This window comes from Lepidochelys olivacea, assembly GCF_965140295.1.
Source record: "Lepidochelys olivacea isolate rLepOli2 genome assembly, chromosome: 16".
NCBI lineage: Eukaryota > Metazoa > Chordata > Testudines > Cheloniidae > Lepidochelys > Lepidochelys olivacea.
Genome location: NC_140426.1, coordinates 12,052,942 through 12,070,253, shown reverse-complemented (window position 1 = coordinate 12,070,253; position 17,312 = coordinate 12,052,942). Strand labels below are relative to the sequence as shown.

The following is a 17,312-nucleotide window of genomic DNA, read 5'->3' as shown; positions in this document are numbered from 1 at the left end:
GTAGATGCCTGCACTAGCTTGGACTGAGCTAACGCGTTAAAAATACACAGGTGGCCACAGCGGCCCAAGTACATGCCGAGGGTCTCAGGTGAGATTGTACTCAGGGGGGCCAGAGGATTGTGCTCACAGTGGCTAGTCCATCCTGCTGCTCATGCTGCTGCAGCTGTACATCTATTTTTAGCATGATATCTTGATCAGAGCTAGCACGGGTATGTCTGCTCAGGCTGGAAACTACACCTACCAGCTTCAGTGTAGATTGGCCACTGGGTGTGTCCACATGGAGACTTGCACCGGATCCACTGAACCAGTCTCAGTGGGCATTCCCAGCCAGTCCACAGCACCTAGGAACTGCGCGTGGTTGCTTCCACAATCCCGCTCAAGGAACTTGCCTGCAGCCAAAGCCCAGCCCTGAAAATTCGCTGGGCCTTGCCTGCTGCAGAGCTCCGGACGGTGAGCGTCGAAGGACTACGTGCTCCTGCTCCAGCTTCTGAACGTATTGGCCATAATGTGGGGGGGAAAAAATTCCGCCTCCTACTTGCCTTGCATTCGTCGCCTGCAGCACTTAGATGCAGAGTTCAAAAGTTGCATCCAAATCTGACTAAAAGGCACTTATCCATTCACCCTAGTATCTGAGCATCTCTCAATCTTCTGTGTACTTCTCACAACACCGCTGTGGGGTAGGGCAGTGCTATGACCCCTCATGTACAGAAGGAGAACTGCGGCACAGAGAGCCCAAGTGATTTGGCCAAAGTCACATAGGAAAGTCTGTAGCAGAGCTGGAAACTGATCCTGCGTCTGAGTCCCAGGTTAGTGCCCTAACCAGTGGGCCACCCTCCCCTCTTAAATAAGTAAGACCAACTCTGCTCCTCCTATTTCTGAAGCTTTCCCATCATTTCAAGCATGGGTGAGGCCTGATGTATCATCCCAGCAGGCCACAGGTGCTTGGTGCCCTGAGTGACTGTAGAGCAGTGGGGGAGAACTGCTGGAGACGACAGCATCGTCTAGCGCTGAGGTCTGGGAAGTCCCAAACAGCTGATTGCCCAGTTGAGCCCTGGGCCACCCGTATTACTTGGGTACCCAGTACAGAGTGAGCACTGCCCACATTCTGCTTCAAACCCTCCCTCCACCCCTTGGCTAAATGCCTGGCCCTACGCACCCAGATCCTCTGAAGAGTGCCCAGAGCCATGGCATAGCTGGTATAGGAAAAATGGATGGGCAGGCAAAGACAGGAAGGTCGCCTCCCCGCCACACAGGAAGATTACGGTTTTGTGGGACCCTGGGCAAGTGAGAGTCCCATCCCACCCCTTCTGCCTGCAGTCTCCTTTCCCCCCTTATCCCCCTCTGTGCTCCTGCCAGGGAAATGGGATCGGGGTGCGGGGGCTTGTCCTGCTCCTACCGCCGCTCCTGCTGGGGAGCGGGCTCGGGGTGCGATTTGGATGCTATGTGGGTAGGCAGTGGCCCACCCATGGCTGTGCCCCCTGGCCCAGAGGTGGCCATGGGGGAGCTCCCACACACATGACGCTCAAGGTCACCCAGCGAGTCTGTACCTGAACCAGGAATAGGTCCCATACCCAGTCACCAACACCAGTAGTTGTCAACCATTTTTTGGTCCGTAGTCCACCAAAATGGCAAAGGAAAAAAAATCACTATGTGACCCATATATCCCACAATCCTTTGGGACCGCAAAGGATTATGGGATTTGGGTTATGGTTTCAGTCTTCAGCTATTTTGTGGGTTTCAGATCAAAAACGATGGGTCTGGGATGGCTGTCATCTTTCCGGGGTGAGGGGAGACTCCCTTCCCCCCACACCATGCTCAGCACTGCTCTGAGGGGCTGCAAAGCCAGTTGCACCCCCCTTTTCAATGCTACTCCCCCAGCCTCAGAGCTGGGTGCTGGGAACAGCAGCACTTGGGCTGAGTGGCGGAGAGAGGAGGGTGGAGCTGGGGCTGTGCGGGGCTAGAAGCAAGCTGCTGTCTCCTTTTCATGCCTCGGCTGCTGCTGAGTCCGAGTGACCTAAGCATTTTGCTGCCCTGAGCCAGTTAGTGGAATCTGCTAAGGGCATCTGAAGAGAACCATGTGTGGGCCACACACCCTCTTAGAGAACTGCTGCCCTAGACAGTGCTTCCATTTAAAACAAACAAACAGGGCCAGCGTCCTTCCCAGTCACCGATGGCTTAGCCCGTCTGATCCGTTGGCTTTCTCCCCGACTGCCGCGGAGTTCCTCTCTGCGTTACTCCCTTCCCTGATTCGGGGGTGTGCGTGGAAATGTTCCAGCTCAGGCTGCCGGCCCAGGAGCGGACCGGAGGGGTTGGATATCAGTCTCTCTGAGCATCTCCCTTTTTGCAAAGTCATCGCCCGCTCCAAGCTGTATTAAAAAGCAACTGAGACTTTTTCAGATTTGTTAAACTACTGAAAAAGCGCGATTGTATCAAGATTTTCCTTTCTCCTGCCCGGTACTAGATAAGGGCTATGCTGGCACCTAGCCCAGAACAATGAGGGTGGTGGAGACCGGGCTCGAGAAGCAACTGTCTTATGAATTTATGAAGGAGGAAAATATATTTGTTCAGCTTCCCACAAAGGAGACAGCATCTTGAACGAAGGGTCTCTCCCTCCCGCCCCCCCCAGACAAACAAAGACATTGACCATGAAAATAAGGTAGATAGATATGTTTTAATGAGATGCATCCATTTTCTATTATAACGCCAAACAAAGTGTGTGTGGGGGGAGGGAGAGGGGGGGTAAATATAAAAAGAAGAGTTCCAAATGCAATAAAAGGTTTTTAAAAGAGATATTGGAGCCATGGAGCTGTTGTAATAGAACTGGAGGGCAATGAAAATATAATTTGCATTGAAGAATTTCTCCAAGCTGGATGGATTTGCTCTCTCTCTTTGTTATTTTATGTGAGTCAGGTAGACAGGCTGGGGTGCTGGGTGTAGGAGAAGAGAGAGGAATACAGACCACGATCATGCCTTGTTTATAATCTCAAAGGATTGGCTGATCTAAGAAGTGACTGGAGACCATACCTACTTCTCAAGGCTATCATTCTCACATGTGTTGCTACAATACGTAGTCAGTTTTGCTTGTTTTTTTTTATTATTATTATTTTTTATTTGATGATTGCTTTGCAGCATTGTGCATTCAGCAGCATCATTGCGTGCTTTGGAATCTGCCCATCCATGTGTGCAAGAAAGCAATTGAAAATGGCACTGGCGAATTGTGAGAGACTGTTACCAGAACGTTGCTGAGATTTTGGTACTTTCTTGCTGAAGACAGGAGCCACATAAAGATGTCCAGTGGTTGGAGAAAGGAGACTGGGGGTTGGGGCTCCTGGATTCTGTTGTTTTTTCTGCCACTAGCTTACTGTGTGACGGTACCCATCTGTGCTTCATTTTCCCCTTCTAAAAAATGGGGATAATGTATTTCCTTGAATGCACCGAGTGTTATGCATATTAATTAGTGGATGTTTGTAAGATCTCTAGTTCTTGCTCTTTGCTTGGCAGGGTGCTTGCGCAAATCAGTCCACATTCAGCCTTTCAGGACCAATACCAAACATGGTTGATATTTCAGAAAACAACCTCTAATTAATAACTAATAATTAGTCAAAAATAGAAATTTCTACCCTGTGGGAAATTCCAACATTTAAAATGTTGTTTTTGTCCCAAATCAGAACTGTGAAACTGGCAGACCAGGTGCCAGCTCATGCCAAGGCCTCTACGCCAAGTTTAGGCTTGAAATTAGATGAAGGTTTCTAGCCATTAGAGGAGAGAAGTTCTGGAACAGCCTTCCAAGGGGAGCAATGGGGTAAAAAAACCAAAACAACTGGCTTCAAGACTGAGCTTGATAAGTTTATGGATGGGGATGGTAGGATGAAACTGCCTACAATAGCATGTAGCTGATCGGTGGCTGCTAGCAGCAAATATATACAGTAGCCGGTGGGAAGACACTAGATGGGGAGGGCTCTGAGTTACTACAGAAAATTCTTTGCCAGGTGTCTGGCTGGTGAATCTTGCCCACATGGTCAGGGTCTAACTGATCGGCAGATTTGGGGTTCGGAAGAAATTTTCCCCTGGGTCAGATGAGGGTTTTTCACCTTCCTCTGCAGGGGCCACTTGCAGGTTTAAACTAGTGTAAATGATGGATTCTCTGTAAATTGTAGTCTTTAAATCACAATTTGAAGATTTCAGTAACTCAGCCAGAGGTTAGGGGTCTGCTACAGGAGTGGGTGGGTGAGGTTCTGTGGCCTGCAATGTGCAGGAGGTCAGACTTGATGATCATGCCAGTCCCTTCTGGCCTTAAACTATGAACCTCACTGAACACTGACAAATGCATAGCTGGAAACCAGTCTGGCACCCCTGTTTGTTAGAATTGTTAAAACAGATATTTAGAATTATAAAAATGTGTATATTTATTTAAGTATTTGCTCTGAAACTGTAAACCCACATAGTCAAGGGAGAAGCATTACCAAGTGTGAAATACTAGTTAACATCTCCTGTGGTAATCTCCTGCCCAACAAAGGAAGGCCCATAGACATCAGGCAAACCATTGTGGAACATCGGGGGACAAAAGACTTTGTTGATTGCTCCCCCCACATCCCTGGAGAGGAGATGTGCAGGTGGGCTTGTCCCAACAGCTTGAACTGTTGGGGAAGGGATTAAAAGCCCTGACAAGAACACTACATGGCCTCAGAGGAGCAAAAATTGCTAAGCATAAGCAAGGGATCCCCAGCTAAAGGGCACAGAGCTTTGTTGCAAGTGTTGATATAGGATCTAAGGTACAATTGACCTGGGATAAATCATAGAATATGAGGGTTGGAAGAGACTTCAGGCAGTCATGTAGTCCCACCCCCTGCTCAAAGCAGGACTAATCTCCAATTTTTGTCCCCAATCCCTAAATGGTCCCCTCAAGGATTAGGGGATAGCTCAGTGGGTTTAGCAGGCCAATGCTCAAACCACTGAGCTATCCCTCTCCCCTGATGACTGGTCCTTTGGGTCTGGGAGTAACCTGAATATTATTGCTATTTTTGGTGTAAGGGACCATCCATCACAAAGACAGCTTACCTGCGTGCCAAGATAGACTGGAGTGCCCAAGGAGACTGTCTGTCACTCCATGTTAAGGCTGTTACAATGCTTGAGGAACTCACACTTGATACTTGGTTGGTGAAATCTAAGCCTAGAACTCACAACTGTTTGGGGTTTGTGCCCTGCTTCTTCACAGTCTGTCCCGAGGTTGGTACTCTCTCTTGTGAGCCACTCCTGACAGTTTGACAGGGACAAAAAGTCCAATTCTTGAAATATGTCATGTAATTGAAATTCTGAAATATTTTGTTTTGGAAATTTCAGAATGACCTTTGCAATTGTTGGGGCTGACCGCAAGTTACCTTGGCCTGTTGTTACAGAATGGTTTGGGGGGAGCTAGTAGCGAACTGGCTTTAACCGGCCGGGCTGGCTTGCAGCCACTCAACTAAATAAACAAGACAAGAAATAAGGAGGGCCTAAAAAGGTTAAGTGTGAAAATAGAAAACAGTCGTGTTTCCTGCCAGAGCCTGCTTGTGGATATACACCTCCCCCCCTTAAAAAAATAATAATAAAAAACGGCTATGCAAATTGCTTTAGACAAACAGTCTTACCTGCGGACCCTGGCCTTGTGGGTGTCCAGAAATTCCTCATGCTGCAGCAGCGTCTGCTACGAGCCCTCAAGGATAGGGCTGGAGGGTCCGGGACTGTCCGTAGCAGGAAGGGGCGTAAGCATTGATGCTTGCTTGGTTGGTTGGTTGCTGAATAGCACGTATTTAGTAACGCGTAAAGGCTGAAAAGCTTATTGTATTTTAGCAATAAAACCAACTATACTTATGCATCTGGTGTGGCTTCATTAAGTGTATCCGAGCCGCTTCTCCCCCCTCCCCAACCCCTCTTGGCTTGACAGCAATATGAAACATTTTAATAATGTCACAATATAATATACCTTAAACACAGTGTGTATATATAGAGAGAGATATTAAATATACTTGTACATATGTGATTGTAAACGTAATGCATGCAAGTGAATTACATTAATGATTAAATAGCATAAATAAATATAAATATGAGTCAGAAACAAACAAGAAAGTGAAAACAAAATACTCCATTTTGATTTCAAATGTTTCCAAACTTTTTTTTTTATCAAAAATGTAGTTGAATTCAGCATATTCCCAGGAAACATTTTGATTATGTCAAAGCACTTTCCGAAAACTGCTTAGTTGACATTTTTTGACCAGCTTTACTAATGATACTGTGCCATGCTATAGCACCTTCTCTCCAAGGCTTTTGGAGTGTTACAAGCAGCACCACTAACTCCAAGCACTCAGAAATCACAGGTTTAGCCTGCAACTCATGAGCTTTGTTTAAAAAAAAACCCAAAACATATTTTGGGTCTTTTCCTTTGTCTTCTAGTTTCTGAGCCTAGGAACTTCACTTGGGTCATTTTAAAGCTATTTTCTGCAACCATGAAGCTAAAATCTTACTTTAAAAACAAAACAGATTCCCACTATGCCAGGACCTGCAGCCTTAAGAAAAACATCAAATATCACAAAATGCATGAGAAAACCACGAGAGTTGGCAGCTCTTGAGCTATTAAGATTCACAGCTCTGTTTTACACACTGAAAATTGAGGCACAGAGAAATCGTCTTGTCCAGCTGACGTAGCAGATCAGTGGAAAAGTGAGGCATAGAACTCAGGAGTCCTGTCCTATTTCCCAGTTTGTTAGTTAAAATTACCTTTCAAGCAAGGCCGGAGGAAGTCAGTGGATGTCCTTAGTGTCTACCCAGTGGCTTCCATTCATTCATTTGTTGAAACTCAGGCTGCTCCCTTTCATGCCAGACCCAGAGTGGTTGGTGCCATGCAGCAGTTGTGCACTGTAAGAATGCAGGAGAGTGCCGGCCTGTCCATGGCCCAGGATTGGCCTGGCTCTGACAGGCTGCCAAATAGCGTCTCCAGAGGCTGGATCTGCCCCCTGGGCCGCTGCTCTGTGTACTGTACAGGCCTTAGTTGTTAGAAACAAGGAGCTCTGCTGTTTGAACGCTGCCAACCCTAAGGTAACTGGGACTTCCTCCCCTTTTGTCTAGGGCACATCACGGATTCCCTCACTCCTGTTCAACAGGAATCTTCCGTCTAAAATGTCTCTGATCTCCCTCTCCAGACATCACCCTTCCCCCCCCCCGACATACTTTCTGAATCCCTGCCCCCTCCTCCCCCACCCCATGTGTCTGTGGCTCAACAGCTCAGGGGCAGTCCTGGGGCAGTTTCATATTGACTCAGGGGCATTGCATCCAGGGGGCCCAATGCAATGACTTTACAGAGTGCCTGAGATGCACTTAACTCTGCTTGGGAGTTCAGTGTAGGGGGGGATGTCATGGGATAGGGGAGTTGGAGCCCAGCCTGTATGTTGAGGATCTTCTTTAAGGAGGATGAGCCCATCTCAGCTCACCTGGAAATAATCAACTGCCTACCTGGCTGGGTGGCAGCCAATTGGCTAATGAACACCTGCACCAGAACCCAGTTCGGGGAAGGTGCTCCCAGAGAGAGGAGGCTCCTAAGGAGACATGCTCCCAGGGAACAGCAGAGCAGGAGAGGTACCCGGGAAAGGCACTTTGGGAGACAGTGGCAGGAGCCCTAGCCTGCAGGGAGCCAGAGGGGACCCTGCATCAGCCACAGACTGGGAGGGAGTGGCAGAAGGAGCCAGAATCTCGAGGCAGAAAGCTCTGGAAGGTGTCGCTCCGTGAAAGGGGGGCCTGGAGGCAGATGAAGGTAGGGAGTGGCCCAGGGAAATGGCAGTCACAGACCATGGATGCTTAATACAGAGTCTGTGGGCTGGAACCCAGAATAGAGGGAGGGCCTGGGTTTCCCTAATAACCCCAAGAGAGGGGATGTAAAAACCCCCTGATGCAAGGGGACAAGGACTATCGGGGATAAGGTGGGGCTCACGTCTAGGGAGAAGGTCATTAGACTCTCCCTTTATTGACTCTTACCCTGGCAAGGGTGGGACTATAAGTGACCTGGCCAGAGAGCTGAGTCATAGAAAGGGGGCAAACCACCCCAGGCTCTGAGTAGCTGTCAATGGGGTGCCAGCTGAAGATACTGCTGGGCCATGCTCAGCCATGGGGGGTGGGGGGGCACGTACTAGCCAGTGAAAGAGCCCCCCCACTGGGCACCCTCAGTGGATGACTGAGGACAGTTCCCCACAATGCACTGCGTGAGACATCCCTGTGTCCCCAAAAGACTGTAAGGCATCGCGGCACTGTTGAGGATTCAATAGCAGAATCCAGGCAAAGAGAGTGCAAAGGCGCCTGGAATATTGCTCCTTCCAAATCCTGCCTCACGGCCGCTGTCCTGCCAGCCAGCCAATGGCGGCTGCACGTCCAAGGGATTTTGAAGGTGTTTGAACCTTGTTCTGGGCCTTTGACCATGTCCCTGGATCTGTGTATTGGAGAGGCAGGGGTGTGTGCGCGTGCATCATCTCAGTGTGAGCCTGGGGGTGTGTTTGAAAGCACCCTTCTCTTTGTTCTACCCTCAGGATCTGCAGAAGGCCTGGATTTAGCGGAAAGAATTCCCGTTAGTCTGGAAGGATTATTTATGTTTTCATTAATAAGTGACAGGTGTGCGATGTCCCTGCCATCAAGTTAATGGACTCAGCCGTATTCGGAGGTGGCTGCAGCATAGCCAGGAACGGTGCAAACCCGCTATTTTCCTTTGGCTCCGGTAACGTGGGGAAGTGGAATCGCCCCACCCCCACCCCGGAGTGCAACTATCGTGCTCTGCTGGCTGCAAGGTTGTAAATTAATCCTGTGCATGGGTTGTAATTTGTTAAACATGTTGAGTCAAATGAAATCCTGGTGGAACTCTACTGGCTGCTCTGGAGTTTCCACTGGGGATGAATTTGGCCCCTTTCTTGTCTCAGTCACATGGCATTTTTGTCCAAGGCCCAGCTGTTTCATTCTGTCAGGGGCGTTTTTTTCAGCATTTTTCTTTTGTTTTTTGTTTTTCCCCCTCACCAAATAACCTTTCTTCTCGCTGAGCCTTCTGCCAGCGGAGGGAAACGTAGAATGCATTCTCTGGAGAAAAGGGTACGGCGGTGGACTGTTCCCCGTGAGGCCTGTGTGGGAGTGGGGTAACCCGAAGGAGGGTAAATCATTTGCAATATAGCCTTGAGGGAGAATGAAGAGGAGATGGGTATATAGAAGGAACTGCTAACCTCCTTTAGGAAGGTCAGCCCTAAAGACTGGAAGCAGCCAACAAAGGAGATGAGATGATGGTGTAGAAAGGCTGGACTCAACAGTAGGGCCTTGACTTGACCTGTCTGGGAGTTGGGTTTACAGCATAGAGGTATAATACAGCATAATTCTTTAGTGAGGTGGACTAGATTGTCATAAATGTCTGTAATTCCCATTGATGCCTTTGGTTGTGTCTAAATTGCCAGGAGTTATAGATGGATACAAGCTCGACATCTTGGCTAGGCCTGTGAACCATCGGGGTAGCGAGCATGGGGGGGGTACATGCTACATAATGTCTCTAGGATGGTCCCATTCACCTCAGAAACCAGAAATGGAATGGAGCTGATGGAAGAATTCAGGAGGAGGGTGTGGGGGGCTTGAACTGGCAGACTTAGTGAGCAGTGGTTTTAATTCTAAAACTAATGTGGCCAACACTGAGAATTGTCAGGAGAGGCCTGTGACTATAGTGAGTGATGCGTCACTGGGCTGGTCTTGTCGAGATGGGCAGGACAAGAATAACGGAGGTCACGCAGGTCAGAATTGAAATGCCCAGACAGAGCTGCATGGGATCCAAGGACTGAACACAGAGGTGCTGCAGCAGGCCTTTATTCTTAAGTTCAGAGGAGATGACGCTTGCACGGCCCCTGTTATAACTCTAACTCCTTTTTATGTCTGCACCGATGTTGCCTCATTGACAGCCCTGTTCCTAGCTTGTGTGTGTGATGTGCATGGCGTCTGACTGAATAGTTGTCCTCTGGTCAGCATGGCGTGTACCCCTGGGGCCTGGTACATGAGAGTTACAGAGCTCGCTGGAGTCTTTAGCTCAAGCTGTGGAGACTCATGCTTTTTGCTCTGGGGGTCCCCAGTTGAGTCCCAGGTGTGATAGGCAGGATAGTGGCCATCACACATACTAGCCTGTGTGAAGTTTGTGAGGGGGGTTGTGGGTGAGCCCAAACTCCTGTGTGAGTGTCCCTGGAAAAGGGCGGGGGCATGTATCCTGGCACTGGTCCACTCTGCCGTGCCACTTGGCCTCGCTAGCCTCATCTGCCCTCCCTTCATCTCTGCTGGCAGCGAGCGAAGGAGCCTGGTTGATTTATTCAGATTAAGTGCAACAATCCCTCACTTCTCAATTAGAGGGTGGTTTTTGTTGTTGTTTTTTGGTCTGCCACACTACTTAGATCAAACTCCATCTGTTGAGCCCACACAAGCAATTGCTTTGCCTTGCAGTGCCTCGGGGTGTGTTGGGGGGGAGAGCCTGGCTGCCTGCCTGCTACTTGAAATGTGCAAGATACCAGAGTGGAGAGGATCTTTGAGCACTGGGATTCTTCCCCCTCCAACCCCCCAGACCCAGACAAATGAGTGAATGGGGAGGGGGCGGGGGGAGGGTCACTTTGCAAATAGCCGACAGCTGGGATTTTCCTTCTGTGAGGATAACACCTCCCTGCGCTCGGCAGCCGCTCCAATGACAGACATTCAAACAGATGCCTCTGGACTGATGCGCCTGTACAGTGCCTAGATGAGGCACAATCATGGCCTCACTGATCATGCCTGTCAGCTGAACAAAGGACATGGAAGGCCCATGACCTCTACCATACTTAGCTAGTTGAAGATTCCCTCTCATGTCTAATCTAAATCTCCTCTAATCTCTTGCCCGGCCTCCTTCCAGGAACTAAGCTTTCTCCACGCAGTTCCTAAAATCGCTGTGCTACTCGCACATGTTACATATTACACAGCCCCAAGGTTTTAAGAAATTGCCCTCTGTTCACAGGAAGGCCTTGCTGCAACAGTCTCTGTCCCCAGGCAGCTGCAAGAGGAGGTGAGAACTCAGAGCAAGGAACTGAGTCACTTGGGAAAGCAGGATAATATCCTGCCCCTTCACTTTGCTGTGGCCTGTGTATTCCCACCGGGTGTTACCCACCTGCAATGCCTCTCCCTGGCCCATGCCCCTGGAAATGGGCACAGTCCCTTCTCCCTTCCCCCACACTCTCACAAACACCTCAGCAGAGCAGTGCCTCTTAGGGCTCCCTTGAAAGGGGAGCCCGAAGCCATCTCCACTCTGACCTATTGCATCGTTGCTCCTTGATGCCGTCTCCTTTTAAATTGTATTTGATGCAGCACCGTGGTGCAATGCCTGTTGTGCATCCAGGACTTGAGAGCTTTCCTCCCAGGCTAGTGGGACGCTGCCTTTGAGTGAGTGTGTGTGTGGGTAACCCTTCACAGCTCGTCTGCTGCTGCTTGCAAGAGTCCTGCAGCTTCCAGACAGGAGTTGGAAAAGGCCTCCAGAGCCCTGGAGAGGGATGTGAGGCTGTCCAGTTATGGTGCAGCTAGCCCATGTGCATACAGATCTCTGCTCAGATGGACAGGACTGAGCATGCAGCTGGTGAGGGCACCCCCTGGAACGCAGGGGAGGTGCTTCGAGGGTTTGCTGATGTCGGGCATCTTCCACTGCGGTACCTCACCGGCTGGAGCAAATGGGGGGGTCTTGCAAAGGAGAGAGCCTTTCAGCACAGCTTAAACAGACCTGTGCTGGAAACCTTGGTGGAAGGCCCACATAGATGGAGCGCTGCCTTTGGGGGAGGGAGGGCATGAAAGCAGGTTTCCCTGTGATAGGATAACATTGGTGGGGAGGGAGGGTCACCGTGTCTGTGTTGTCCTGTTACTACAGGCCTGGCTTGGGGCTCCTCATCAGGGTTCTTGGGAGTCAAAGCAAGGGAAGGGCTTGTGTGCTGGTGTGGCCGCTTGCTTGTATTAACAGCCCAGCACTGGCCTGTAACAGACACATCCTTTCTATCCAGACTGATGTCTCAGAGCTCTAATGCTGGGGCTGCTTGCTGATGGGCAATCCCACCTCCCTTGGAGACAGCAGCTCCTGCCTGCCGGGTCTCATCCCATCCCGGAGCCGTGGCTGTCTGCACTGATAAGCCTGCTCCGGAATGGGAGCTCTTTAGAAGTTGGTATTCGGAAGATTCAGGTGCATTATCTCTGGCTCTGGTGAAACCCCTTCAAAGGAACAGGGAATCATCAACATGTCCAGCAGCTAATGGTATTAGGAACAGCATTGTCACCCCACTGAGTGTGAAATTATACTGCCAGCAAAGGAAGGGCAGAGCAGCCCCTGGTTACATCCGAGCCCAGGAGAGAGGGACCTGTCGCCACACTGGACTGGAATGAAAGTGCCCAGATGCTATATCTCCTTCCCAATCACTCACTCCCAGACCCTCCCTTTTTCCTGTCTTCTTTCCCTCTTCCTCCACTTCCTCCTGCCCACATCCTCCGCTCACAAGCTCTTGCTTCCTGGGGAATTGCCCTCTGCTCCTTGAACACATTGTGGTTGCCTGTGCAGACACGCATGGCTCAACGGATCTGTCATGGGATCTGTCACGGGCCCTCCTGTTCCCTGCTAAAATGGACTCTGCCCCATGCTGGCAAGCGAATTGGAGTCCACGGCCCATGGCTGTTACAGAGCCCAAGCTCCCCAGGTGCCAGAGTATTTCCAATTAAAATACATATCTGATGCATCTCCGCGCCGGGAAAGAGCAGCGGGTTAATGCATTAGCCTTTTAATCCTGGCCGGGCAGTATAAACTCGAAAGCACTAGCTCGAATGAGTTTTGCCAGTCCACTTCCCCAGCTGACATTTGTCCTCAGTGGCAAACCACTGCATCCTTCAGCAGAACGCAGCACGACTGGGAGCCTCTGCTTAGGAGAGGAGCATGGACACAATGCTGGCCGTGGATGCAGAAAGGCAAAGATCGGCAGAGCTGGGGGGGGCGGCGTGAAAGAGGGAGTCGGGGTGCTGCGGGTCAGGATATGACGTTTGATTGGCAGAGCTGTTCTAGGAGAAGGGCCTCTGCCTGGCATTAGCCCAGCCATTTGCCACGCGGGAGAGGCAGTGAGCGTCCAAATCCAGACCATGAGAAGGGGCACTACGATAGAGACTGTATTGCGTGTCTTAGCGAATGGAAGAACGCAACGCTAGGAATGACCGAAACAAAGCCTGAAAAGTGAGCCAATCGGGGCTTGGGTGAGGTGAGCCAACCCTATGGATGTGTGCATGGCCCAGTGAGTTGCCCAGCAGATGGCAAGGGTGGTGGTGAAGCCTTTAATGCAAAGGAGCCCCCCAAGTGTCTACAAGAGGGCAAGGAAAATGTCCTGCATGGGAGTGGTCTATGGGCAGTTTATTCCTAGGGCTGGTGACCTGTGCCAACTCCAAAGCAGGCCAGAACCCCAGGGTTTGGATGGCTTGTGGAACTGATAACAAGACGATGATGTGAAATTCAAAATGGATGCAGGAGCAGAGGCCAGTATTATATTTGAGGAAATATCAGGGAACAAACAACTTGCCCAAACCTGGGTGACTGTAGCCTTTGAAGAGGCCTGCATAAGGCTGGCTTGGTACTGGAATTCAGCATGCTTGTGGTTGCATTATTTCCCGTACTTGCCCGCTTCTCTGCAGGCCTGGCTTGCTGGTGCATTAGATGGAGCAATTCTAATTTCTTTTCATTGCAGCTTCTTCGGTGTGGGTTTAAAGGCAAAGGTCCTTTAAATACGGAGAAATGTTCCCTCGGCGTGTGCCATGGCAGAGCCCCATTTTCTACGCTCAGCCGCTGTTGCTCCCCGATGGAATTTGGAAGGAGGGGATTTTCTGCTGGGGTTAGGTGCTGGTAGCTGCAGCTGTTAGGCTTGGGAAGCCATTGTTACTCCTGGTGAGCCAGTAGAAACTGTACAGAACTTAGCTTTGGGTTTGGGTTTGCTGCACAAGCATGCCTAGCTGGGATCTGAATGTGCTGGTACCTCGTAGGCCTCAGTTCAAATGAACCTAGAACCTCAATGTGAAACATGGGCAAAATCCCTGTGTTCCACCTGGCTTGAAGCTGTGAACCTCTCATCGCTTTGCAAACCCATAAATCAGCCCCGGCTTTATGTGTAACTAGGCCCTGGTTCTCTTGGAAAAGCTTGCACATCTTCGGTTTAGCTGGAAATTCCCTAGGCTGAGCCCGGGAAAGTGCAGTCTCACTCAGGGTTTCCTATGGCTGTAGTATCAGTGGCCAGTGTTAGAAGAGTTCATGGTATAGAAGTGTGTAAGGACACCTACAAACATAAGGCAGGATTGTGCTCAGCACTAGGTGAGGGCAAATGGGGAGGGTAGCACAAAGACACTTTCCCTGCCCCTTGCTCCTCTGGTCATGGGATAGGTACAATCTGGTCCTTGTGCTCAAGGGAATGCCAGGACTCCACAAGGTTGGTACTAAACTTAAGAATGGCCACACTCGGTCAGACCAAAGGTCCCTTTATCCCAGTATCCTGTCTTCTGACCGTGGTCAATGCCAGGTGCTTAAGAGGGAATGAACAGAACATGTAAGCATCAAGTGATCCATCGCCTGTTGCTGATCCCCTGGCAGAGGTTAGGGACACCATCCCTGCCCATCCTGGCTAATAGCCATTGATGGACCTATCCTCCAGGAACTTAACGGCGCTCCCAAAATAGGTGGGTAGAAGGTGGGGCCATGATGACATCCCTCCTGCAGAATTGGTTGAGCCCCGACGGGCATGAGCTGTTCCTTTGCAGCAGGCACACTCTCTGGAGTCAGGCACATTGGAAGTGTCTTGCAGCCCTGCTGGGGAATATGGCTGCAGGATGCTCCCAATGCAGGTGTGTGCCTGAGAAGTGCAATGAATGGCCTGAAATGACTGAAAGGGTTTCAGTCTCATGCCCCTTGTCTGCATTGGGAAGCCCTGCTCGCCTGTCTGGCGTGAGGTGACTTGACAGATCTGAGCCTTTCTTTCCAAATGGCCAGTGCTGCCCACTGCCTCAGCCCTGCACGGCTCTGGGTGGGCGGGTGCCCCAGTGGCCAGCAAGGTTTAGGAAGCGCCTCAGCTCTCGATGTCCACACGTCTTTTAACCTTCACCCCCTTGCCCACATTGTAGCCGCTGAGGCGACGCAGGAGACGGTGGAGTCCCTGATGCAGAAGTTCAAGGAGAGTTTCCGCACCAACACGCCCATTGAGATCGGCCAGCTCCAGCCGGCCCTGCGCAGCACGTCGATGGGGAAGCGGAAACGCAGGAGCAGACCCCGAGGTAGGAAACCCCCCTTCGGAGTGATGTCACACTTCCTTCTCCTGTACCATTGAACTGGTCATGAGTACGGAGGCTGTTGCTTCCCAGAGGCCAATGCGCGAGCCTGTGGCAAGCCGGGACTTGCTGCACAGGGCTCTGCTGAGGCTTTCTGCTCACTTGACCACGTAAACTTAGAGGTGTCACAAAGTCCCTCCATAGCTTGATGGAGGAGATGCAGTGCCCTGAGAGGATGTGCATCTGATTGTAACAGGCAGTTGGGGTGGTGGTGCTTGTGAATGGGGTTGGCCCATGTCCCAAATCTGATTCATTCTGGGCCTGATCCTGATTGATGCTGAATGTCACTTCCAACTCAAGGAGCACTTTCAACTCTTGAAGTTGGCAGAAGCTGAGGGCACCTAGCCCCTCTCAGGATTAGGCCTATAATGTTAGTCCTTAAAGTTATGATCCCCATGGACCTAGCTGGGTGGAGGAACAGGAGTTGTAGGTAAATGAAATTCAGATTTTGTGCAAATCTTTTTGCTGTTTGGGGGCAAAATGGATTTCTGATCACCCAAAATTCACATCTTCGGATTTCCTCTGTGTTGCACAATTGCCAATCTTTGACCTAGAGAAATAAAGGGGGAAAAATAGGGACATGCCACATAGCTTCACTGGACTAGATTAGCTGGGGAGATGGCTTCAGACAGACTGGGGGAAAGTTTTTGATTGTTTTATTTTAGAATAATGGTGTGAGAATTATCATGTACAATGTAGCATGTTTATATGGATTTCAAAGCATAATACAACATGGCCTGACAGTATGGTTTGGTTTGTGGCACTGTTTGTCATGCCCCCCACACCCCTGCACAAAATGTTCTAGATTTTGACTGGTTGTGATCCTACTCTTAGAACTTGTCAGTAAGGGGTAGGGTTATACTCAACAGCAGGGGGAGATGTTGCTCTTCATTGTGGGTATTGTGTAGCACTGATGTAGGTTCCTGGTTACTCTGCAGTGTGAGACTTGTACATTACCACACATACGTTGGTGCCCAGCTGCTAATAACCCAGTGGCAGAACATTAATGCCCAGAGAAGTCACATGGCCCTTCGTGCATTAACTTCTGGCTGTTTACTAACTTGGAATGAAATGTCAAAATCTCAAATTTTTGCAAACCAAAAATCCGAATAAAACTTTGGCTCTGGTCCACTGAAATGTTTTGTTTCAATAAGTTTGAAACACTTTGTTTCAACTTCAACCATTTAAATGTTTTTGTTTTTAAATATATATAATTTGCTACAATTTCCAAACCAAACATCATTTTGAACCAGAAAACTGTCAGTTTTCATTTAGAAAATATAAAAACAAACATTAGGACAGTTTTGAAAGTTCAGGTTTTTTTCATGTAAGAAATCCTTCAAAATGGACCCTGGCCTGCAGAAAAATTTTGGTTTAGATGGATCAGCATTTTCCTACCAAAAAAAACCCCAACAAGTTGTCCAAAGTTTTCAGCCCACTCTGTTCTTAACCTCATGGCTCCAGATCCCAGAAACCCGCTCCAATTCACATGGTGCTTCAAAGGATTCCTGGCTCCTACCGGTACTGCAATTACCGCATGTGATTGCAGCTTGTGCAGACGTACCTGAGCTAGCTGTAATCTAGCTACTTTGGGTATTGGAGCAATACGCTCTTCAGAGCAGGCTGCCCCCCAAGTAATTACCCAGAGTTCTAGGTTGGCTTGTACAGGCCATGCTGAAACACGTGCTGCCCTGGCTTCCCTACTTCAGTACCCGTGCTAGTTAGAGTTTGGTTGGCTGTGTCAGCCCCATGATTGCAGTATAGACATACCCTTGGAGAAGTAACACGCTCACTCTGTGTCCCAGTGGGTTCTGGGAGCAGAGGAGATCAGAGCTTCTGGGAGCGAGGCACCTCTTTCCTGCTAGAAGGGTGGGGTCAGTCTGTGGGAAAGTTTGCCCTGCAGGGGCCGTCGGTGGGCTAGCAGGGTGTGAGGT

At 49.8% G+C, this 17,312-nt stretch overlaps 1 protein-coding gene across 1 annotated transcript in view; it reads left to right on the top strand.

Moving 5' to 3' along the window:
- Positions 1-17,312, top strand: part of ASTN2 (astrotactin 2) — a gene marked incomplete at its 5' end in the record, with an annotated part of 616,673 nt that overhangs the window by 169,276 nt on the left and 430,085 nt on the right. The window contains one exon of the mRNA XM_084650529.1: positions 15,175-15,324. Coding sequence (XP_084506655.1) covers positions 15,175-15,324 — 150 coding nt within the window. The remainder of the gene's footprint in view (positions 1-15,174; positions 15,325-17,312) is intronic.